The 26,370-nt window shown below is 40.5% G+C and overlaps 1 protein-coding gene across 2 annotated transcripts in view; it reads left to right on the top strand.

Annotated features, from left to right (window-relative positions):
- Positions 1–1,989: 1,989 nt before the first annotated feature.
- Positions 1,990–26,370, top strand: part of MED10 (mediator complex subunit 10) — a 38,173-nt gene continuing 13,792 nt past the window's right edge. The window contains exons 1-4 of one of the 2 annotated variants that reach the window (XM_027644012.1): positions 1,990–2,176; positions 2,332–2,415; positions 3,739–3,841; positions 7,189–7,296. In XM_027644012.1, the coding sequence (XP_027499813.1) occupies positions 2,004–2,176; positions 2,332–2,415; positions 3,739–3,841; positions 7,189–7,266 (438 nt within the window). In that variant the 5' untranslated portion in view covers positions 1,990–2,003 and the 3' untranslated portion in view covers positions 7,267–7,296. Of the gene's footprint in view, positions 2,177–2,331; positions 2,416–3,738; positions 3,842–4,949; positions 5,894–7,188; positions 7,297–26,370 lie in introns of those variants that run through there. The other variant, XM_027644011.1, reaches the window with a different exon arrangement.

Below are 26,370 nucleotides of genomic sequence, written 5' to 3'. Positions count from 1 at the left end.
CAATTCATTTGTTGGTCGGACTTTTCTTTCTTTCTTTCTTTCTTTTTCTTTCTTTCCTTCTTTCTCTTTCTTTCTTTCTTTTCTTTTCTTTCTTTCTTTCTCTCTTTTTCTCTTTCTTTCTTTCTCTCTTTCTTTGTTTCTCTCTCTCTCATATTGGAATACAGGTTTCACTTTTTTATGTTTTATCCCCTGAACATGAAAACACTGCCCAAGTTGGTGATCACGAGAAAAATTTAACAACTGGTAATATACTTATAGCAATCCTTAACCTTAAAAGCACTGCATACATTTATCTAACAAAATTCATTAACAGGATGACAATATTGTCAAGGCCTAGATTTGCTAAATTGATTTCTGCATCCTAGGATTGTTTTTTTATTTCACATTTGCAGAGTAATATATCTTCTTTAATATTCACTGCTCTTTACAGTCACTTGCTTTTTAATTTTAGGCATACTTTTTTGCATACTTAATCTTATGAACTCCTAAATAGTGCTTTATATTTTTCAAAGACCCAAATTTCTGCTACTGATCTAGCATGGTAACCCAGAACAGAAACTGACCATTTGAGGGTGGTGGTGGTGTTATTGATACCATAAATGGAAAAAAAAGATACATCCAAGAAATAAGGAACTGCTGATTTTGATGGTTCTCATTATGGAACACAAACGGCTGCAAGTCATAGCTACAAAATGCATAAAATACATTAAATCTGTTGATTGATTAGAATATCTGTTCTAGTTAGTCCATATTTGATTCAAACGTTCATTTAAACCCTTCATTGTGAATCAAACCATCATCATAGGATCATAGATTCATAGAATGATTTAGGTTGGAAGGGACTTTAAAGATCATCTAGTTCCAACTCCCCTGCCATGGGCAGGGACACCTTCCACTAGACCAGGTTGCTCAAAGCCCCATCCAGCCTGGCCTTGAACACTTCCAGGGCTGGGACATCCACAACTTCTCTGGGCAACCTCCAGTGCCACTCTCCCAGTAAAGAATTTTTCCTTATATCTGATCTAAATCGCTCCTCTTTCAATTTGAAGCCATTACCTTTTAAAAAGTCCCTCTCTCTCTTCCTTATAGGCCTCTTTAGGTACTACAAGGGTGCAGTTAGGTCACCCCAAAGCCTTCTCTTTTCCAGGCTGAACAATCCCAATTCTCTCAGCCTTTCCTCATAGGAGAGGTGCTCCATTAGTCTTATGACCTTGGTGGCCCTCCTCTGGACTCGCTCCAACAGGTCCATAACCTTCCTGTGCTGGGAACTCCAGAGCTGGACGAGTTATCTCCTGACATTACTGGACTGATCTGCTCAGATTCAACAGAAGACAGGCATGTGGAAACAAAGTATTCATAAAAGATACAGTTATTGTGAAGTGCCATTGGCACTTCACAATAAGCATGTCAAATAACCTTCCCACAGGGATAAATGACAGCTAGATTACTTACTATAAGCTGATACGCAATAGGACAAGGAATAAGGGGTTCAACCAGAAAGAGGGTGGATTGAGATTGGATATCATGAAGAAATTCTTCACTGTGAGGGTGGTGAGGCACAGGAACAGATTGCCCAGAGAACCTGTGGATGCCCCACCCCTGGAAAGTGTTCAAGGCCAGTCTGGATGGAGCTTTGAGCAACCTGGTCTGGTGGAAGGTGTTCCTGCCCGCGGCAGAGGGGTTGGAACTACATGATTTTCAAGGTCTCTTGCAACCCAAACCGCTCTGCGATCCTGCGTTTCTACATTTTGTCACTACCCAGACGATTCCAGTGTAGGCTTTTATTATGAAGCAGAACGTGCTTCTATTTCCTACACAGACTAGAAAAACACTCAGAGCCAGCAGACACAGCACAGCTTCCAGCACGCCCAGACGGACGCGGCGCTGCTCAGGCGGCGCTAGCCCCGCCCTGAGGGGGGGCGGAGGCGCGGCCTGTGCCAGAGGGGGCGTGGTTTGTGCCGGGGGCGCGCGGTCACAGCCACCTCCCCGCCTCCCTCCTGCGCATGCGCCCGTGGCCGGAAGCAGGGCGGGGTGGGGCGGCGGCGGCCATGGCGATGGCGGAGAAGTTCGACTCCCTGGAGGAGCACCTGGAGAAGTTCGTGGAGAACATCCGGCAGCTCGGCATCATCGTCAGCGACTTCCAGCCCAGCAGCCAGACGGGGCTCAATCAGAAATTGTGAGGGGCCGTTGCCAGGCCGGGCCGCGGAGCCTTTTCCCCTCCCACACTCCCCAGCCCCAGGCTCTCCCTGGCTGAGGTGTCCTGTCCCTGGCCTCGCACTCGCGCAGTGTCCCCTCAGTCGGCTAACAACGACCCGTTTTTCTACCCAACAGGAATTTCATGGTGACGGGCTTGCAGGATATCGACAAATGCCGGCAGCAGCTTCACGATATCAGCGTGCCTTTGGAAGTCTTTGAGTAAGTCGCGCTGCGCCTGGAAGGGGAGCTGCTGCTGTCGGGTGACCCGAGGTAGCGGGTTTTTGCAGCCTGAGTATTCTCCCTGAGGGCTGCTTGTCTCTTAAGCTCGATCCTTCTGAATGCCTCACGAGAACGTGAGCAGGCAGAAGAGGGTAAGGGAGGTGATAAATTGGACAAGTGTTTTCACAGAACCACAAGACGGTTTGGATTGGAAAGGACCTTAAAGCTCATCTAGTTCCAACACCCCCCCCACAGGCAGGGATGCCACCTGCTAGATGAGTTGCTCAGGGCCCCGTCCAACCTGGCCTTTAATTTTTTTTTCTTTTTTTTTTTCTCATGTTGACTCTTACATATGTGGGCAGTAACACAGATTTTGCCGAATGTAGTGATTTCATAACATCACAGAATGGGTTAGGTTGGAAAGGACCTTAAAGAACATCTAGTTCCAACCACCCTGTCATGGGCAGGGACACCAATTTAGTAAGCCAGCTTTTATTTTGGAAATACACTTTTACAGTGGAATAGAGTCAAGATTTAAAGTTGGAGTTGAAAATAAAGCCAGTACTCAGGTGTTTAGTTTCAGGAGTGGCAGAGACTTAAAACATTAAAAGAAAAATCATAAGTGTAGAGGAAGAGCTACACACGAGAAGTTTAGTGATGTAGCTGACAATTTACTGGTGTGTCTTGTAAGGCTGGATGTCACTGGTCTGCTGTATTCTAGTGTGTTACTGTCTATACAGGTCTTTTTTGAGTTGGGCTTTCACTCCAGCTCTAAATTTGTGGTGACAATCTTAAATGTTGTTTTCTTTACTCAGTGATGGAATTTCCCTTTGCCAGGCCCTTGTATTGCAAAGCAGAAATACAAATAGGTTTGCTGATACAGTTGTGTTGATTTTTACTCTTTACTATAGTATGTGCCTCCTCATCCTTGAATTGCCGGGTGCTGTATTTCTGTTGTGCTTATTACTCACCATGTCCTAAGCTACTTCATGGTTACCAGTTGCTTGGAAAAAGACCATCTTTCTTCATTTATCTGTACTTACTGCCTGTGAGGAGCTGGTAGATACATATTTTTGTTTGCTTTTAATACTTTCTTCAAAGCTCTCCGGGTTTTCTGGAAACAGAGTTTTAAAGAAGCTGTTTGCTGGCCATAGCCTCGTCCTTCTTGGGCTGTCTTTTGGAAATGGCTGAGTTAAACTGTGGTTTTTTTAAATGCACATTTCAGATAGTAGTAGAAAGAAAAAGTAAGGTAAATAATGCTGTACATTGGAGAGCATCCTAGTAGGAATTTGATCATTTAGGCAGTATCTTTTCTATTTTCAGATACATCGATCAAGGCCGCAACCCTCAACTCTACACTAAAGAGTGTCTGGAGCGAGCTTTGGCTAAAAATGAGCAAGTAAAAGGAAAAATTGACACAATGAAGGTAAACTAGAATTAATAAAATTATTATTTTCTGTAATTATGTAGGTATTTTTCACTTGTGCCTTTATTAAATTCTGTTATTATACGATTTGTATTAGAAATTGCTCTGCACCCATGAATCTTAGTTGATACTAATATAGCCTGTTCAGGAAGGAAAACTTGTAGTTCATCCCACAGTTGGGGATGCAGATGTCACTATGATATTATTTTGGTTGCAGTTGTATTACCAGTACGGATATTTTATTTGGGTTTTTTTGCAGGTCTGTAATTCTGATGTGTGTAAATTTAGAAATAAGCAAAAGAAAAGGGGTATTTTTCCAGTCTCGAATGGATCTTAGAGAATTAAAATGTCAAACATGCACTGTAAGCATGATTTAATCTTTATAAAAGTAATGAAAATGCCAGTGTTTGGGGTTTTCTGAGCTTGTACTTTCATCTAGTATGAATTTAAGCATTCTTTGATACTGTTTAACTGCTGGAACTACTGCGGAAAAGCACAGAGAAGGGAGCTTAGTGAATTTTGAGAAAGGGCTGTTTGTGTTTCGGGATGTTCTTTGGCCGAACTTAATTAGTGTGGAGTATGACAAATTGTACTGCACAATGTAGACATATCTCCCTATTCCCTAAGCTTCTCTTTCTTTTGGTATGCTCTGTGCTTGTAAATGTTGTGGGAAGAATTATGTATTTCTAAGCCAAGTGTGAGTTTCTTTCTGAAGGTGGAGTGGGTTCCGTATCAGATCAAGGGAACATATCCTTTATCAGTTTTTCTTAATAAAGTTAGGCAGATATTGCTGCACCAGAGTTTACTGGAGAAGCCCAGCTTCTTAGTATTTCCTAGGAGAAAATGCTAGTTAATTTCTGGGAATTTAAGAGCATTTTAGTCTGCCTATGCATTGCTAGTGGATTTCATTTGAGCATTTTCTATGGATTTTGTAAGCATAACTTTCTGTGTTTGTGTGGTTTTGAGAGTTTTTTGGGTACTGTTATCTTAGGTCACTGAAATGTGAGGCTGTGTTGTATACAAACATTTCTGTTCATCAGATAACATTGCTTGATGAAATCTAAATAAATTGTTCAGATGATGTATATACATTTTCTTCTCTTTCCAGAAATTTAAAAGCCTGTTAATTCAAGAACTGACAAAGGTGTTCCCAGAAGACATGGCAAAGTACAAAGCTATTCGAGGAGAAGATCCTCCTCCCTAAGTTGACCTTTTATAGCTTTAAAAATATCCCATAAACTGACACCAGCTTATAAAAACATTGATTGGAGAGAGGGAGAATCCAGACTCTCATAACAACTGTACTAAAAATGTCAGTGATGGACTGTAAAGGAGCTTGATGATTGCTGATGGTTGTGGTCTGAAGCTGCTTTATCTTTCTGAAGACTTCTACTCAGACACTGTAGTTGAAACTTCCTGTGGTAATCTGCTTTTCTTTCCTGAAAGGTTTTGGAGATTTGTAAATGCCTCCAGGTCATCAATACAAAGCATTTCCCACAAAGTGCATTTCCGGAGCAGAAAAACACGTTTTTTTGGCCTCTGAAAACTGTGCCTCAGGATTGTGCACTTGTCTGTTTTTAAAAGAAATGTATTTATTACACTTGATTATTTTTCATTTCTAAACTTTGGGGTTTTTTTAATTGCAGTACAAATAGTTGGCTGCTTTTGTCTTGCCAAATTCTGTTGAGCAGGAGCCTGTCAAGGGCTGCAGTTTTCTTGTGTCATTAGTTGCAGCCAGGAAAACCTTCAGATGTTTTGTTTTGTTCTATGAGCTACAGTGCAGGTGGCTGAGGATAGAGTAAGTGAGCATACCTGGGGACTGTCTCCTCAGCAACTTTAATGTTTTGTACAGTATTTAATGTAAGCTTTTGTTTATTCACATTCTGCAAACACGTTGTTGAATAAAAATTTGAAAAAATCTAAATCCTGAGTTTTTCTGTTGTATGCTGCTCTTTGGAGTGTGAACTGAAAGCTGTGAAAAAATATCATATACCTCAGTTCCACAATTTTAGAAATAAAATGTATATCAAAACTTGGCTGTTTAAAATTTTACATCTGAAGGTAATGTCAATTTGGTATTTTGGTTTTGTAGTGAAAACCTCCGTCTTAGTACCTGAAGCATGAGATTTTGGGGATCAGCAATTGTCACCTGAAGTCCTTCTGGTTAGCTGCAAGGTCATCCGTGGGATCTGTTGATATGTAAGGTGGTCCCAACAGCACACTGGGCACCTCACCCAGGGCTCTAGTGTGTGTGCAGAACACTGGGTTTGCAGTGGGAGCAAGAGGAGCTCTTTTAGTTTTGGGCATTTGTGAAGCTGGAACTGTTTGTGCTTACGTTTATTCTTCCAGATTTACCTTTTTTTTTTGCAACAACAAATTATTACTTTAACTTCTAGTTGCTAAACAGAGTGGTTTTGGGCAGGAGCTCCAAAATAGCACTATGTGCTTGTGCTCCATAGCAGACCTGTCTAGCCTGCTAAAGACCTTAACAGGGATTTAGGTATGTTTTGAGTTGTTGGTGCCATATTTTGCACACCTGAAGCACCGTCTGTGCTGTTACCTGCCTGAAGCAGAGCCCATCCATGATGCCAAGCACCACTGTGCCTGACCAAACTTTGACACAGCAAAAGAAAAACAGAAAACTAGATGTTCCTTTTAAAACTTATTACTTGGCAGTCTAAATGAATTCAGTTGCTGCCTGATACTATCCTGCGCACTTCCTTTTTTGTTTGGTCTTTGTTCCACCATTAATCACTTTTTTCTTCACAGTTTTACTGTATGAACTTAAAGCGTGTTTTACTCAGCCTGGATTGCCCTGGGTCCCTAAGGCTGTTGCAGTCAGTCCTGTGACTGGCAGGTGGGATGTATATAGGACACAAGAGGGTAAAGTATTTTTCCAGTGTGTATAATGTGGGAAAAAGCTTGAGAGCAAAACAATCAACAGCAGGTGGGTGAAACTTTACATGGTAGTTCAGAGAGAACATGTAGGGGGCAAGAGGCTTGTAGATGCTGGTCTGGATACTGGAGTATTCTGGTTCCTAGCACTGACAGCAGTTTGTGTGTCAGATTTGGTGGAGTAGCACACTTAAAAACTAGAGCTTCCAAGAAGTCTTGTGTTTATCTCTTAGATTCTTAGAATCACAAAATGGTTTGCATTGGATCTAAAAGATCATCTAGTTCCAATCCCCCTGCCATGGGGGAGTTGCTCAAAGCTCTCTCCAACCTGGCCTTGAATACTTCCAGGGATGGGGCATCCACAGCTTCTCAGGAAAACCTGTGCCAGTGGCTCACCACACTGACAGTGAAGAATTTCTTCCTAATATCTAATCTAAACCCACCCTCTTTAGTCTGAAGCCATCATCTTTGTCCTGCCATCAACCTGGAGTCAGAGAACCATGGAGGTGCAAGCATTTCCTCAGCCCTGAGGCCTTGAAAACGTGTGAAATGTCTGCTCTGTAAGTGTATAGTTTGTTATTGTTGTCATTAGTAAATAAATTAAGTACCTGTCATGGTTTGAGATACCCCCAAAAATCCAATTCTCTAGCTCCATCCCCCCTCCCACATCTCAACCTAATGTGAGATGGGTTTTTCCAGACAAAACACACCAGACTCAAAGTGGGGGAAAGGGAATATATTACAATGACTGTACAAATAAATACTATAACACATTATACACACAATCACAACTATCTCTACCATGACATATAGTATTTACAATGGATCAGATCTCCTCTCCCCTCCAAATAAAAGTCCAGGAGGGAAAGAAGGACAGATCCCTTCCAGTCCCAAAAGCAGGAGTCTCTTCTAAGGCAGCAGGTCTCCTCATCTCATGCATGCAGCAGTAACTGGATTGTTGTAGCTGGATCTCTGTTCAGTACACACAAGGGGGTCTCCAAGCCCCTCAGCTCTCCTTCGGTCCAAGCGAAGGCCTCACCTGTGGGCTGCCAGCAGGGACCAGACTCGCGTCACCACAGGTATATCATGAAATGCAGGGGCATCTTCGTGAAAGTCCCTTCCTCAGGGGATTCAAATTCCCCTTTGCAGAGCTCCGTGCTCTGCCTCAAGGCTGTGGGGGGGGCGAAGCCCTCCTCCACATTCCTCTCTGTCCCGGTCCAGCTTCCCAGGACACTCCGAGCTTCCCAGCTCCTCTCTGCAAGTGCTGTAGCACTCCAAGGCTCTTTCAAGTAAGAGTCCATCATCTTCCTCCTTCCAGGAGGTCTCAAAGGAGTTTGGGGTGTGTGGTATCACTTCCTATCCCCAGAACTCTGTAGCTCTGCTGCGGGCTCTCTTCTCCTCAACTCTCCTTCCAGGAGTCTTCTCTGCGGTGCTGCATGTCTCTGTTGCTCCGTCTTACCTATCCTGGCTCTCTGCCAGTCTCCGGCTGCTGCGTCTCTGCTTTCTGCTCTGTCTCTGCTGCCCAGTTTGGAGAAAACATCTCCCGACTTAACTACAGACACTTAGTCCAGTCTAACACTGTTCCAAGTCTTTGCAGTCCCCCCAGCCGGGGCTGGGAGGCCCCAGAGGCCCCGAGGGGCTCCGGGCCCCTTTCCTCTTAGCTCCTGCAACACGGTTACCTTCTTCTAACAACCAAACTACAACCCTTCTCTTCCGGTGCTTGTGATATGTTTACATTTCTGCAGGAGCGCTCATTGGACAGAACTTCAAAACTTCCAGGGGTTTCCACCCCTGGGGGTTACCACTTTTCAGCCTCTGGGGGAAAACAAGGTTCAAACCACTACAGTACCCAACTCTGGCCACAGTGAAGATGGTTACCCCCATAACAGTGGCACCTGTACTTGCTGAAGGGAGGAAGGTCCAAAGCTTCCCCAGCTCAGAGAGATGATTTACAGCCAGTGCATGGAACACACACTTTCCCTGGATACCTAGGTGGTCGTGGTAAACATGGTGATTGGGATAGTTAGTAAGGTGAAGAATTAGGGAATAACATTCCTTACAGGTCACCTAATCATGAGATCCCAGCAGCCTGTGTTTTGTGAGGAATCTGTGTAAGAAAACATTTTTTTTTTGGCTTGAGGGATACATACATCAAGAATATAAGTAAATAAATAACCCCAGAAAAAAACCTCTGCTAAATCATCAGGTTTCATGTTCTGCTCAGCTTCCGTTCCAGCTTTTTGACACTTTCTTATTCTATCATTTTGTCCTTGCTTCACTTACTGTTTCTGGGCTAGCCATGTAAAATATTGCTATTGCTGCAACTGTCCATATTTAGCATAATATAGAAGAGAGGTAACTGTTATAATTCATGTGTATTTTAGAGAAGAAAAGGTGACCAGAATAAGTGCCTTTGAGTTTATAGTGTAGAATGAAAACTGCTAGAAACAATGGTGTCTTCCATCTCCAGTTGCATATGGAACAGAAAAACCCAACCTAATTTTTCTCTAGTTTGTTAATTGGTTCTCTGAAAAGGAACATATGTATGAATCACCCTATGTATGCTCTGGTTAGATGATAACCTTCAAGACATTTGTTAAAGGAGACTTACATCTCTCCTCTTTTCCAGTCTGCTACCTGGATTGCATGGTTGGAGGTGAGCTGGAATTTTATTTAAAGGTAACATCAAAATAACGTCAGTCAGGTAACAAATAACCTAATTTAATTAAAGGGCAATGCAAATCTATCTCAAAGGAAAGTATAAAACCATTCAGGTTTCAAATGTGTGCTTGAATTTTTAGTAAGATTTTGGAAATAACTGGGAATATGTAACAACAGGTAATTACTTATATCCTTATTACATAAAATTAGGAGATACTAGATAATGCTGCTGGGTACACAGATCTTTAGGATGGAGTGTGTGCCCCTATGCCCCATTTAAAATAAACAAAGTCAATATAAAATTCTTTTGCTCAGGCATGGAAAGAAATAGATCGAGAAGGTACAAAGGATTTTACTGCAACCTGTTAAGCCTCAGCATCCTCTCTGTCCCTTTTCCTACTGAAAGGAGAAGCAGTTGGGTGCCCAGCCTTCCCCTGCCCTTGAAACCTCTTTTTGCTCCTTTATGCTTAAACCTTCTCATGAAGAAAACCTAATGCAGAGCTGTGAAGTCTGACAAGAATAGACGTACCTGTTACAGGAGTTGGATGCTGCAGCTGCTCAGCTGTTGGCATATCTAACCTCTTTGGGGTTTTTTTCATGCAGATCAAGGTCTTTAGCCAGTTGTCAGCGTAAGATGAAGCACCAGTGTGCCTGAGGCAATCTGTTACTCTTACACCATTCAGAAGAGAGTTTCTTGACTCTCTAGTCATTCTAGGCAGAGCAGTTTGGATTTCCCTGATTGACCTTTCTAACTTAGTTGGATGAACTGCTAAGTGCTGGGAATGGTTTGATGATTTCACAAATATTTGATATTGTGATGTTTTTATAAATTGCTTTCTTCGATGAGTGCAGTTCTCAAGTGATTGAAAGTGCTTATGATTCCAGTAGTTACCCCAGGTACTCTATAATTTCATCTCTGACTCTCCTCTGATCATAGAAATAGAGCAGATAAACCCTACAGTCCACTTATTTTTGCCCTAAATGATCTTTGAGATTTTAACTAGATCGGTTAGAAACTGCTAACTGAACTTACTGGTTTACTGAAATCTCTCTAAATCAATGTATTCAAAAGGTGAATTATATAAATAAAGCCTTAAAAAATGTGTAAGAAGTGTTCCAAATAGCTTAACAGCAAGTTCATAATGGAGAAATATCCTTGCCAAGAATATTTCGGGATACTCATGTTTCAACACAAAGTAATTTCTTACTCTACTATGATTAATAGCAGCAGTGTTTCTGGGCAGGTGCCAGATGTCCTCCAGCTCTGCAAAGCAGAGAGCCAAGGTGACACAAATGTCTGCCCTGCTCTGTGCTTGCTTGCATGTATTTCAATTACTTCCATATGGTGAAGATCCTCCTGTATATTTTCTTAATTAAAATAATGGAGGAGCACACATTACAGGATACTTCTGTAACAGCTCTTGTTAATTCAAATCAGGAATCTGTATTTTCTGTATTGTGATATATTTCATACTGAGTACTAGGTTGTATTTAGTCTCAACAAGATGTAATGCAGGCAGTAAAAAAGAAACAACTTTCTGCACAGTATGATAATTTTTAAAAGAATTCCTTCTCTTCTCCTGAAAAAAAGGTCCCCTTAATGTGCTAAGAAATGGCACTTAAAATTTCCGTTCCTAAACTGCTGACCTGAATCTACTTCACTTGCTGTTGGCAATTTGGTCATTACATTAAACAAATTTATCCAAATATTCCTTGAAGGAAGACAAGGCTACTTTTTTATATATTTTGGGAAAAGGTTATTCAAAATTAGTGTTAAGCTCTGTTATTTAACAAGTTACTTGGGTCGTATTTATATAATTTCTGCTGCAAAAAATAGCATTTAATCTTCATGTTAATTGTTGACATTCATAAACTTTTATTTGGAATGCTGCTAAGGATTCAGAATTCCTGGGATGATATAAATGTAATGATATATACCAAGCCACTTCTCTACCAACATGGAAATTTTCAGCCCTAGTTAGTAAACAAAGAGAAGTTTATAATTATCTGTTACCAAAATCACTGGTAGGTGCCCTTTTTGTAGGGAAAATATTTTACCCTTAGGCACCTTAGAAATGCACTGCTAAAGTAAGAGATTATCATTTGAATATATGAGAAATTCCATCCTCAAGCTTATTATTTGTTTCAAAGTATTACTTCCTTTTCCATAATAGTCTGTTATCTATTATTTTATTACATTTGACCTATACTGTTTTGAAAGATTCTCTTATATGGCCAAAACCCAAGACCCAAGGAGTTTCAGCAGATAAAAATGGCTATAAATAGATCTCTAATCAAACATTAGATGTCACTTGATCTAAGACTATTTAATATTATTTCCGGTCATCACATGTTAGGTTACAATACTTACATGAATAATTGAATACACATCTGGTACTCAATAAAACAAAAGATAGATTCAGTGATACAGCAAATCTTATTTAAGAGAAGTATGTTAAAAAAAAACAACAACATTTCTTCTTTTAACAATCTTAAGCATAAATTGTAGGACAGCTGCTTTATTGCTTTTTACTCAGCCTGGGAATTTCTCCTCTTACACAACACACTGCAGAAGATGCAGAGCTTCATAGATGCACTTTTTCCTTGGGCAGACTTTCTGCTTTTATATAAGTGGACTTCCTGAGGTTGTCCCACGTACGTGTAACCTCTGTGATCTCTAGAAGTTGCAGAGCATTAAGATTGCAAGAAAAATCTGATTTGCTGCTCAGCAATGATAGTCTATTTAGATCATGTGGAAAGGAAAGAACCATTAGGAGTCCATGTTGGAACTCACTGAGAGTATGGCGAAAGCAGAAGAAAGGAAGCCATTAGTAAAACTCCTTTTTGTCATTTTTTTTTTTCTCCAAAATTCATCATAGACTCAGTTACAAAGCTTGCCATGGAAATATTGCTGTTGCAATATATCATTATTTAAGGAACGTAAACAGCCTGAGGAAACATGATAGACGTGTGAAGAGAGGATTCGCAGGCAGAGAAAATTGTACCTCAACAATGTATCAGTACACAGGTGACTGTCTGGTACACTTCCCTATTCTCTGGTTAATGATGTGTAGATGTGGCACTTAGGTGCATGGTCTAGTGGTGGACTTGGCAGTGCTGGGTTAATGGTTGGGCTCGATGATCTTGAGGGTCTTTTGTAACCTTAACAATTTTATGATTCAATGACATCCTCATCCTGTCATCCTGATGTATATTACCTTTGAGCTTTATAAGTCTCCATGGAATTTTTTTCTCCTCCATGAATTTGTTGGGCTGCCCTCTGAACCCCTTTAAACTGTAACATCTATAGTGTTACAGTGAGGAATTCCACAGTCCATATTTGCACTATGTGAAGAAGTTTCTTCCATTTGTTTTGAATCAGCCATCCACTAATTTAATTCTTAGTACTTGCATTAGAAGATATATGGAGGAGGCATCTCCTCTCCTGTTCACTTCACTTGTGGTTGTATAGAATACTGTAATATTCCCTTCCCAATAATCTTTTTTCCAGGCTGCAGGCTAATCACTATTCCTCATACGGAAACCTTTTAGTACTTTAGGTCATACTTGCCACTCTTTTCTGAACTGTTGCCAATCTTCATTTCTGTCTTTTTAAAACCGGAGTGCTCTAAGATTCATTACAAGGAATGTTGTTGAAGGCTATCAGGGAATCCAAACAGAATTCATCTATGCATCATTGCTTCCCAAAACTCACACATACTTTTAGGGAGCTCCAACAGCTTTCCCTGTATCTATGTAAAGCCTTCCCTGCACCAAAAGCTGTGTTAGCTTTTCCCTAATACATACTTTCCTTGATATATAATCTTACTTTTGCTGTTCCTGGGTGATTGAAGTGTTCTTCTTTATAATTTCAGGATTACAAAAGTAGTTGGGCAAGTCAGATTCTTGGCCTACAAAGATATCTGCACAGACTTTATTTATCCAGAACCATGCCATCTAAGGAAAAGACAGTGTACACAGCTTTTAAGCAAACAATTGCATGAAGTCTATGTCAGTTTATGTTTATATATAAAATCCTCCAGTATTTTTTCAGAGGATTTGTCAACTTTGATGGAATATTTTGAAATCCTCTTTTCTATATGATGGCAAAGAACAAGGATCTTAGCAACATGTGCATTTGCTGCATCAGGTACATGTGCTTTCTAAGAGTAAATATTCAACTAAAACTTATAGAGACGTCTTCCTTTGCGCAGAATAAAATCTGATTCCTTTAAGTCCTCGTATATATAAAATTAAATTTACCTTCAAAACAGCTTAGTAGACTGAGTTTTAATATTGTAACATGTTAACTCACCCCTGTAAACCATCTGGGAACTAGAACAAATGCATTTTGAAAATATAGAAAAAGGAATTTTTATCTCACATCTTTGGCATTTCTTATCTTCTTATCTGCACTCTTCAGCTGGTCAAGTAAACATAGATGCATTTAAAAGAACATGTGAAAGTTCAAACTGTCATAGCCTGCGGTTATACAATCATTTAAATAACCACAGATACATGTTAGCAATAATAAATAAATACGTATAAAAATGATATTTAAATGTACAGATATGGAGTCATCCAGCTCTACACAACCAGGAATTGTGCATTTTTCAGGTTCTGATGAATTGACCACCATACCACACTGTACATACCATAACCTACTGACATTTTCTCATATAAGAATCCAGGAGCCTTTTTTTGAACTATAATTTTGTATTCTCTAGTAACTTATATTTTTGTAAGTGAGTATATGTACTTTGTGCAGTAGTATTGAATGTTCTTCAGAAAGTTGTGGCCATATTTTAGCTCCTTGAGCTGTAACAGCTGCTTTATTTACTCAGTGCTTTAACAATTTCATACAGATTAAAGCCACAGCACAAGAGAGCTATTAAAAATTGAAGGAAATTATAGCAATTTTGCTGGCCTGTTTTCTGTAAGTGATCTTATAAACTGCAGAGCTAGAAAACTGCAGAACACTTTCCATATGATCTTGTCCAGTTGTCAGTAGAATAAGAAGAGGTTGAAGTGGGTCCCAATAATCAAATACGTGGTTAATGGGATATGTACTCCCTTCGAAGAAGGCATCCTCAAGACTCATCAATAATTATAAATTGCTGCAAATTATTGAAGCTGTTTTATCTCCTGGGCATAGCAACAGAAAAAAGTATTGCAGAGGCAGCAGTATTTTGGGAGATGTGATGATGAGACATAAAGGCTACTCTGATCCATTTTTATAGTAGTTTTTGCAACAGTTCTGAGGTAGCCCCAGTAAGGGTGGGATGAAAGATTTAGATTTGCCTGAGGAATTGACAATATTGTCCCATTCTTCCATTGGTCTGAATTGACTCTGTTCACTAGAATAAAAATCTTGTTTAATTTTGAGACTTTTGGAACCTAGGGACCTGAGGGCAGGCACTGATTTACTGCCTCTTTCACGTTTAGGTGCACTGAACAACAAACTGTTGCTAATTTGAAAGGACGTGTCTTAAAGGAAGATGCTGCTCCGTTGCTGCAGAGAGAATATGCTAAATTGACTGGATTTTTTTATGCAGTTGAAGCTCTTATACAACAGCAACCTTTAGCATTATTGCAACTATGTTAAAATTGCAAAACCAATGACTCTAAACATTATATACAAAGAATTCAAAAGAAGATAAAGAAGCTTAAAAAAATGCTTATGTATAAAGGTAGAAGAGACAAGATCATATTACCAGCCCTCCTACATTCCTGAGAAATTCTTAATATTGGAGACCATAAATTTTCACTTGGGCATTCTTTGACTAAGTTATAAAAATTGAGCTATGCCAGTTAAAATATTTCACTAAAAGCCAGGCAAAGTCCAAGCGTATGTCTCAGACACGATGGTTCTGATGTACAGTAAACCTTGTGACCCCCAAATTTATGAGCAAGCTCTAGCAGTTATGTGCCTGATCAATGTTATCAAAGTGATGATTCACTGTATCCCTTGTTTTTCTCTCTGCAAGTGCCTGATCCATGTTGCTCAAGGCAGGCAGGAACCAAGCCAAAACTGTAAGAGAACAGGTCTTGTAATGGCATGCTGGGAATAACCTGTGAGGGACAGAGATCCATCCTGATGTCCTTGACAGCATCCTGGGTAAACACGATCGTTGAATTGTTTTGGTTGGAAAAGACATCTAAGACCATAACCCAGCACTGCCAAGTCCACCACTAAACCATGTCCATGAGTGCCACATCTATACATCTTTTAAATACCCCTAGGGCTGCAAATATTCAGCAGCAAAGTCGTCTCCTTGCAGAGGTGCACAGGTAAAGCTGAGGTGCAGTGTGCAGACACATTGGGCGATACATTACCTGGGGGGCCCTGTAGTGCTCTTACAGCCCTGTCTGCAACTCCATGTCCCCACAACATCCATACCCTCTATCAGGAATCGGCCCTGGTGCGGTCTGAGTCTACCATATATACACCTTGTATGGTTTTTTTAAGACTGAAAGTCTCCTTGGTGCTCATTTATGTGAAGCAGGGTTTCAAAACTGAATCCTACTGTGTAAATAAACTACTGGCAGACTGTCATCGAGAAAATAACAGAAGTGAGGCTGAGGCATCTCCAAAGACCAGTGCAAATACTAATTTTCACAATGTTCCTCTGGCAAGTGTGGTTCAAGTTGCAGAATTATGAATTGAATTAGAACCATAAACACAGGCTACAGGCAGAGAACATGTAGGAACCAAGCTCCAGCTGCCTCCACACCTATTCCTCAGGTAGACTGGAAGTGCTTTACATACGCAGTACAGATAATCAGAAAATATGCCAACCTTAAACTGAAAGAGTGCTGAACTAATTAATATGACAAAATATTTTGAAGCAGCATTAGCTTGCAAAGCTGCTCAAATCTGTTTTTTTTTTTTTCAGGCTGTGTTAAAATTAATTTTAATGCATTTTAGCAAGTGTGTCAAAAGAATTGTGAGGGGAGAAGTCTGTTAATACAGGTCACTTGCCAGATCCAGACTGAATGGTTTTACTGCCTGGATCATAAAAACAACTTTTTCCTATTTAGCAAGATGCCCCAGGAACCAATTTTCTGGAGCCATTGCAATTGCTCACCATGAAAATTGCAGACTGTGTTCAAGAAAGGGTAAAAACCAGCAGAACCTTTGTGCATTTGCTCCACTTTCTGCCTAGCAGCTTTGGCTGCAGCTTTCTGAGCAGCGTATCTCATTTACAAGGTGACCCAGAACACAAAACCTTGTAATTAGCCTGAAAACCCAACCTGCTTTCTATCCCTGCCTGCCAGCCCCCTCGCCTTCTGCTGCCCTTGGTTGCGATGGCAGCACTCTCCCAACAAAGGGGGGGTCTCATGCAGAAGGAGAACAAGAGTCAAGATGCTTAGAGCTTTTTCACACAGCCAGATAAATACTTATGATGCAACTGTGTGCTTAAGAACTGCTTTTTGAATTAAGTTCTAGGGCTATTGTTCACCCTCAAATAAAACCCAGAAGAAACCTTTCCTTATTAAAAAATAAACAAATTCCCAGATAGACTGCAAATGTGAAATCAGCTTCCTTCCCCAAATAGCAGTTGGGAACTGCCAAGTGAGGAGGTTACTGTACAAAGAACGATGAATCAGGTGCTTGACCAGTGTAAATCTGTTTGTTGAGATCCGTAGAACCTCTCCAGTTTTCACTAGGTGACAATTATCATTTGGCACATTGCATTCATGCTACAATCAAAAGCAGAATCATTCTAACTGATGAGTATTATGCAGTGGTCTATGTACTCCTTTTAAGTATGTGGTACAGATTTCTTAAATGATACAAATCACAAAAGGTCATAAATGAATGCTTACATCTGCAAGTGTATTAAGAGGCTGATCTTTTGAATAATTTCTCCTCTTATCCTGTGTGGCTTTCTGTATGGCATCTCTTTTCATGTCACTGAATTTTTTTGTTTCCCCTGAGGTGTTAAACAACCAAAATGGCTGAACATGCTTTGCCACTTATTCCAGTGCTACAAACTGGAAATTGTAAATTATTTTAACATGTCATTAAAAAAAATAATAAATATTCTGGGGTGATTTCAACAGCATTTTTTTAAATAGTTAACATCTATGCTGACCGGGACTTATTTTAGCTCATAAATCTCATAAGTGTCAAACACGATACTGTACCTTCAGCAGAACCCTGATTACTATAATACGTCTTTATGTCATGTACTGACAGAGATGCAGATTCAAAAAAATAGGAGGACTTGAGTGGTAGAGATCAGCTTTAGGTTTGGTGATATTAAAACATCTCAAGGAGGGGGGAAAAACTGAGCAAAGAAGGCTGCTTCTATCTGGGTATCCCAATTTGGATTAAGGGGTTTATATTTTTTAACTAGTGTATGAACATGTTAGGGGCAGGCTGCTGTAAAGTGAAAGACTGAGAAGTACTGTATCACTAGAGAGTAAATTTTGGGTTCCCCTAAATTCTACAGAATAGACTGTAATTCATTCTTGAAATAACAGAATTTACTTAATCTCAAAGTTAGTAACCATTACATAGTTGTTTAGCAACTTAGACAATACTAACATCCTTAGCCAGGTAGGATTGAGTTCCTTTTCTGAATTTCTGACAGTATCTTTCCATTCATGTAAAGCTTTGGAATAGCTTCCCTACTTCTTATACTCTAAACCCAAGGCCATTCCCTTCCTTTTCTCTGCACAAAAGTTAGCCTTGATTTAGGGGAAGTGATTCCACAGAATTGAAAGCTGTGATGTATTTGATGTATTTGATACATCTCTATGACCCTGTAGTCTCTTAGAACCATTTATGAGGAAATGAAGATGAATTTTGTTTTCATTAAGTAATTTGGTTAATTTGCATTGATTTTTTTTTTTAGCCTGATCTTTGTCCTGAAACAAACACGTTGCTGATGTGACAGGGATAAATGGAAAACCAGACTTCATAGGGTACAGGAGCAAACTTCCCTTTCATGCAGGGTTCCAGGAAGATCTGAAGCCACACAGAGTGAGCCTGCTGGAAGGCCACCAGGTGCTGGGGCTGGCCAGAGGGAAGGACCTGGCTTATCTTGGTTAAAAGGCTAAGGAGGAGTCTAACTACTGTCTTAGAGTAACTACATCTGATTTATAGAGAACTTTGCACCAGACTCTGGTCGGATGTGCACAGTGACATGAAAGGAGGAAGCTTTTCCAGCAACGTGGTACAACAAGAGAAATGCCAGAGATGTGTAAGGAAGAACTTGCATGGTTGTTAAGCACTGAAAGAGGTTGCCCAAAGAGGTAGTGAATTTCCTTCCTTAGCAATTCTCAAAACTCACCTGGATGGCTTTCGGAAGACCTTTCCAACTGTGTTTTCCGTGATTCCTTCTCAGGGACATGTTATTTGTATTTTTCTGTGATTTCTGCACCGGGACACATTATGGATTCCATTCCTCACTGAAATACATAGGAAGATGACTAGGCCCCATTGTGAGGCTTAGATAATGTAACAGACCATGAGAAAGTACTGAACATAACAAGAGAAACTGCCAAACATAACAAACAGCAGGGTGAGCAGCTGGCAAACATTACAGCATAACACCATGAGAAATAGCTGGATTTCACAGCTGGCTATGGCAAACTATTGAGAGAAGGACAAGCTCCACAAATAACTGTAAGAGAAAAACTTCTTCATAGAAAAGTCCCTGGAGATATTTAAAAAATGCATGTGGCACTTGGGGACATGGTTTAGTGGTGGACTTGGCAGTGCGGGGTTAACAGTTGGACTTGATGATCTTAGAGGTCTTTTCCAACCTAAATGATTCTGTATCATATAAGGATGAGATATAGGTAACAGTATCAGAAATGCCAAATCTGGTTATGGATATACAAAACTGGAACCAATGGGGAAAAAGTAGCTAAAGTAATTTGTTTATTTGGCAGGAGACAAGGGTAGAAAAAGAGAGAGATCAAGGTGAGGGTAGGAATTATAAACATTTGGAAAATGGAGAGAAGTGGGGATAAAAGAAGACAGTCATGTAAGTGAGCTGCTGGTTAATATGGCTGTCTGATCAAGTCCTGCCTCAACTGCAGTCTCTCGTATCTTCTTACTAAATCTTGTTCTTTACTATTTTTTCCTGTGCAGTCTCACTCTTGAACCCATGCTTTTGTGGAGAGGTCTGAGTGTCAGCAGCTGGAGAAGGGACCATGACTCAAAAGGGTCCACAATGGCAACAACAAGACAGCACAGGATGCAGACATCCCTCTGTGATGAGGGAAAGGAGATTAGGGCTGGGGCCTGTGAGCTGCCAGTGTGAAGCGGAAGACTTAGCAAAGCTGTTAGCTGATACCTGCTCATTACAGCAGTCACTCCTCATTTCAGCTGGGACAGGATCAGGCTGGAAAGCTTCAGCAGGAACAGAACTTTGAAGGACTGGAGATAAAGTGTTTTGCCCTGTTCAGTAACATGACTCTTTTAACCTTAACATTTCTGATCCAGACATCATGGTATATATTGCTAGCAAACAAGAGAAAACCAGGAAGAGGGATGAAGGAGATAAGTATGCAGCAGTAGATGTTTGCTTATTCTTTTCCAAATTGCTTGGCTGCCATGGAGATAAGCATAGCGCAGATACCAAGAGGAACTACTGTTATTCCTGCACATGCCGTTCTATAGCACTGTGTATATTTATTAAACCTTAAAAATAAAGTATTTCAGGAGAGATCGAATTTAGGAATTCTGAATTCCCACATCTACAAACTGTATTGTCCTTCAAGAGAAAAAGAAAACTTCAGAAAACACAGGGCTTGAGACCAAGAGCTGACTCTCCATATCTGAGATTTTGAAATGAGGCTTGGAGAACAGGAATTTTATGTGTGTTGTAATAATAATTTATTTAATCCTATGGGCTTCATTCTGTATTTTTTTTCTTCTATTTCAGCAAGGCTTAAGCAACTGAGCAAAAAGGGGGAGATGGTGGCATATTAATGACGTTTTATTTGATATTTGATTCTTCTTTCCATAGAGAACTCTTCAGAAAGGAGGATATCTACACTTGACGTCTCTGGTCTGGTTTCACAGCTAGGAGAAATATATCTGCATGTATAGATATATATCTGCATCTGTTCTTGTTTGGGTTAGTGCCTCTGTACATCTTAATAGGAATATACTTCTTTTGGAGACTGGCCCTAGCATGGCTTCGTAAAACCGCAGACGTCCCTGTTCCCTCCATGCATTCTGTTCCATACAGCTAAGAGAGAAGAAAGCCCAGCACCTTGAGAGCCTCTCCAGCTCATAAGAAATGTTGAGGAGAGGTACATACTTTAAGCCTTGCTCTCAAAGTCTGTTATGACTTCACCCAGGTTGAAGGAGAACATCTAACCCTCAGTCAAGATTCATAACTTTGAATCCCCTCTGGCCAAGGTTTTCTTAGGAAATACAAAACTACCTTTGGGGTGTATAGGACCTCTTGTTGCACTCCTTGTCTTCTTGAGGAAACCTGAACACCATGTCAAACCTATACTATACCATCAGGATACCAGCTACTCTGAGTGCTGGGAAAAGTTTACAGCCCTTTCTGACAGCAGTACTCTCCTTCCCACTGAAATGGAAGCTGATGAATTGGTGAACTCAACTTTCATTTGTTGAGAAAGATACCAGGTTTGGCCAGTGTTGCAGTTAAAGCACTCTGCTATGATATGGGACATGCAAGGATTTGTAACAGAAACAAACAGACTGAGATGATGGCATGAACAGAAACAGATTTACATGAAAGCACCCCAAGAAGCATAGAGCACAGGTTGGAAGACTGGCTGACATCAATAGCCAATGTGACAGAAATAAAATCAGTAGCAACTAAGGAAGGTGCTGCTGCACTAAGACAGCATTAGAACTAACTTGACAGCAGAAGACCTGCACTGTGACAGCAGGAGGACGGTTGCATAACTATAGCACATGAATTGTGTCCCTCTCATCCTGATATTCGAACAGAAAGGCAGACTGCAGTCACAAGACAGAGAAAATGAGGAAATGAAAGAAAATGGGCAGTCACCTTGCCTGAAATTTTTGGGGGCTGTTGTAAGGTAACTTCTGAGGCAAAAGAATATGCTTCAATAACTGGTGACTCCTGAGGGGTGCAAAATAACTGCAGTTGTTACCAGCAAAGAGATTTTAGAATACATAGCAAGGACTCAACAGCTGGCACCTCTCATTCTCTATGTTATGCATAAGTGATCCATCCCAAACTACTAATGCACATGTTTATTTGAGTAAAACTGAGGAAAGAATGATAGGATGGGTGGAGAGTAAGTTTTACTTAAAATTAATATCACCTTCCTTTCTCATAGGGTCTTGTATTGATTTTCATTACCTTCCTTTGAAATGGTTCCAATCCTTGTTTTTTGAATATATCACTGTCATATTAGGTATTCAGCAGCTTCTGGGCAAGTGTTCTAAAACTTAAGCTACAGTTGCCATAAATCGCTGACTCAATAATCAGTAATTATTCCAGGCAAAGTAGAACAGACAGAGATACTGAGGGCTTTTCATATCAGAATACCTGATATCAATAAAAGGATGTTCCACCCTTTTATTTGGGAGGGTAAGGTCTGGCAAACTAAAGGAAGATGAATACACACATGCAACGGGTTGGTTTGAGTGAGCAAGGAATTAGTAGTGGTATTTGAGTTCTAAGTCCTCTACTCTCAATGTAAAAGTCTGAAATAATCTCTGGCCCTTTCCTCATTCACACGTTTATCACATCCCGTGAAGTGTTTGGTGCAGAGAAAGTCTCCTGCTATCAACAGGATACTTGTTGGTTGCTTGCAGTTCAAATTAGGCCGTGAGCTGCCACTTGAGAAACCGAATAGAGTTTCATGGTAAGAGTGTTCAAAAAGAACTTTAGATCCTGATTTCCACAGGCAGAGAAACACCATCTCTGGTGTTTGAGAGAGCAGCATTGTCTCTCATGTCAACCCGAGGACTCTTTAATAAAAGACATGACAGCACTGTTTTCTCTACTCACTCCTTTGTTTTCACCTCTTGTCTGTGTACTTGGTGAGACCATCCTCTATAGGATATCTTCCCTATATCTGCAGCATGGCAAAGCCATAAGTTAACATATATAACTGTGTGGATTCTTCTTCCACTTCAAGTCACTGGCGTCAGAAGCTGCTGAGAATCCAGGTGTTAACTGGTAGAAATACTAAACTTTATTGGATGTAATTCTTATTTTTTAAGTCAAGAGAAGGCAGAATGCTTTAAAAGGGACTGGCAAGTGCTAAAGGCAAGGTCAAAGTTATCCACTGCTCTTCCTTTGTCCACAGATCCGGTCATTTCATCATAGACAGCAATCAGATTGTTCAGGTATGACTGACCCCTGGTAAACCCATGCTGATTCTTTCTAGTCACTGTCCCCTGCATGGGCCCAGAAATGTGCTCCAAGGGGCTTTGGTCTAGGGTTTTTACAGGCTGGCCAGCCTTTAGTTCCTGATCCTTACTCTCAGATCTTTGACCCCAATGGCCTTGACCTTGACTCTTGACCCCAGTGGTCTCCCCTAGCAGTGTCATTGACGCCCATGTGGATAAGCAGCAGGGAGTGATAGCCTGAGAACCTTGGCGGTTCCTCTACAGCAACTTGGATCTGAGCCCCTGGCAAGCCATGCATCGATCTAGATAGCAAGCCAAGGAGACAGATGGGAGCTTCTGTCCACCACAAATGGAAACCTACCACTGCTGTCCCCTGCCACTGTGTCCTGTCAGTAGTATGCGGTTCATGCTTGGACAACTCTGATGCTTCCACAGGTACGACATTCTGCTTCTTACATGCTATCAGGGCACCAAACCTGTTCTGCAACTGTAGACTGCAAGTGGAGAGGGAGCCATGTTCTATGTGCCAGAAGTTAGAGTAGGTGAATTAATTATACTTAATTCAGTAAAGATTATTTTTTAATTATCTTTCCCTTTGATGTTTCACATTGCAAAGACTAAACTCATGCATTTATGCGTCACTGCTTCCAAAAACGCATGTGAATCCTTGAATAGCTGAATGTTTTGCCGTCTCCAGCATTAGAATGGTGGTGGTGGAGGAGGAAGATTATTCCAGATAATACAGGGTCTAAAGCTGATGGTTTGTTCTCTCCTACAGTAAGAAGGCTCTGAATACTTGACAGAATGCAAGGAATCATCTTAAAGACTAGTAAATCAAAAATGCTAGGGATACTGCATAGCATGCTTCGAATCTGGTTGCTCTTGCAACTGTACTTTTCCATTAAAATCAGTTTGTAAAGTTTGGGGATTATTTTTCTTGTTTACCTGTTTGTAAGTTAGTTGCTATAAACTAACTGCATAACATTCTCCACATTGAAATATCTGTGGACTACTGCATTCATTTTCTCTGCTATACCCGCTTTTTAGAGGCTTTTCCCACATTTATGTTCTTCACTAAATGAATAAGATGGGAAGATTTTAATTTGGATCCCAGGGTGCGGGGCTGGCCATGAATAAGTCTTGCAAGAAAATCCTTTGAAACTGGAGAAACTTAGAGCAAGTAGATTTGTACCTGAAACTTCCTGGCTTGTTACACAGTCTTCCCATTTTGTAATACCACGTGAACAAAAAACCCAACCGCATTCTACATAGCTTGTACAGAGTATTTTACTATCTTTAAATCCACAATACTAGATTTATGGACTTTAAACATAACTAATGCCTGATAGTGGAAACAAAGCATACAAACCCCCAACCAGTTCTCTCCCCGTTGGAGCAGGCATGCTTTTTTATGGAGGAAGTGGGACTGGGTGCAATCATGCCCTGTGCACAGCAGGGACATCCAGCTCTGTTCCTGGCAACATACAGATGCAGCAGCTAGCATTATAATTACATTTTTTCCAAGAGACCTGAGATAACAAACAGTGCATTAGGTTTTGTGATAAAACCATACCCAGTGCAACACCAACACAGTCCATCCTGTTTTCCCATGAAACTCCATTTCTAACTCTTTTCCTGGGTGTGAGGCTCCTTGCTCTGTGTGTGTGTACATGGGTGTGTGTAGCAGCTGGGGTACAGCTGTGGGTCACAGGGGCCCCCTGTGTGCGTGGGGCAGCAACTCAGCAAACAAGAGCAGGTGTCAGTATACTCCCTTCCAGCTGCCTTCCAGGCAGTCTGCAATTCCACTTCAAAACAGCGTGTGTTTCCAAGAGGTAAAGAGGGGATGTTCAAACCTTTCCTCCTTGTCCCTATCTCCCAGAGGTTATGTCCCAAATAGCCTGTGGCCTAATGATTAGGAAACATTCTGAGGAGACAAGAAGCTACAATCCCCATTCTTGCACTCTCAGGCAGAAGAAGGAATGAGCCTGAGTGCTAAATTATGAGGCAAATTTTCTACACACTGTTACAGAAGAATGATGGAATAATTTTCAGTGGCTGGAGATCTCTCCTGAAACCCTCTAGAGAAGTATCTGAAAAGACTCAGACTTGAGTCATATGTGTACTGAATATTCTCCTGCTTACTCTAAGCAGACTTCAAGCTATTCCAGGTAGGATTCATTTGACTAAAAGAAGAGGTTTACAATTTACGTATTTACACCTGAGTTAACCACGTCAGGCTCCTTGTCTAACCAGCAGAGAGATGGATTCACGTTAGTTTGAAGTAAATATTTACAACAGGTTATCTGTCTGAGCTGACTGTTTATAGGGTCATGTTTGGATGCACCTTAACTCTCTGCGTTTTCTCTATAGGGAGCCTGGACAGCTCAAACCATGCTCTTTGGCTCCACGTTGGAAATTAGATACTTTTATTAGACTTGTACAACTACTTTGGGGAATTTACTCATGCCTTTGTGTTCTGTAAGCAGGCTGGTGTCACTCATGTTCTGTTTGGGAAGATAGAATGTGTGAAAATATTCAAGGCTGTGAAAAACTCAAATGTTACAGTTGTGCTTTGAATAGCAGACCAGAGAATCACTCTTTGGCCTGTAATGCTCAAGTAATTCTTGTCTAACAATTAGAAAAACATTGTATCATGCTGCTGAAGTGATTTCTCTTCCATCTCCTCTTTCCCTATTCCCTCCTCCCGCTGCATACCCCCAAAATAATTCAGTTTCTAACTGTGATTGCTCTCCAGTGTTGAAGGAGGTGAATGGAGTAAATCTATATTTGTGTATGCTGTTTTCTGGTATATATGTAGCTGCAGAGGAAGATATTCTGCTGCTTCTTCAGAAAAGTCCCTGACTTTACAAGTTATGCATTTCTACGTGGGAAGGCAAGAAAACATCTTTTGATGTTTTTAAACTAAGTTTTCAAAATATTATGCCATAAGATTGTTTGCAACAGAGCAGGTTCTTTGGCTATGGGACCTTGTCTCTTTAGCCTTGAGTTTCAAGAGAATGTAATGATTCAAAAGTATGGAGGAAATGTAAATTCAAAGAATACAAACAACTTCAAGTTTTTAATAACAGAAGTGGAACAGAGGCAATGGCTGAGAAGGTTATACATAAAAGCATAATCAAGTATAAAATTGGCTTCTTCCCGTAGAGTTCAGATTCCTATCTTCTTGCATCTCTCCCTGTCTCTGTACTGTGGTTGCACATTGCTGTAACTTTCACACTGTACAAATCCTGTAAGCTTCTCCAAGAAGGTGCCACCTCCAATTGCTTGAGCAATAAAACTGCTTAAATAATGCTGCTCTGCTAAAGCAGATTTGCATTTCTGGAGAAAGCTAATTCTGCAGTGGATTAATTCTTTTTTGAATTGCTACTGAGAGGAAAAGAACCTGCAGAGAGATAGCTGAGTTATGAATTTGTCATCTAAGGTTACTTGAGGTCTCAATGTTCATTCCATGCAGCTTGCCTGGATCAATATTTACTTAACTGAGCATATGCTAAGCTGAGTTAGTATGATTTTACTAAAATACCAATGCATTAATAAGCAAAATAACCAAATTCAGGTTAAAATTTAAATATAATCCATAAATCAGCAGTTTCAGTTAATCAAACACCATACAAATGCAGCA

The sequence above is a fragment of the Corapipo altera genome, unplaced genomic scaffold (genome assembly GCF_003945725.1).
Source record: "Corapipo altera isolate COAL_440 unplaced genomic scaffold, ASM394572v1 24b, whole genome shotgun sequence".
NCBI classification, from domain to species: domain Eukaryota; kingdom Metazoa; phylum Chordata; class Aves; order Passeriformes; family Pipridae; genus Corapipo; species Corapipo altera.
Note: the sequence above shows the minus strand (reverse complement) of the source record. Positions and strands in the feature narration are given on the sequence as shown.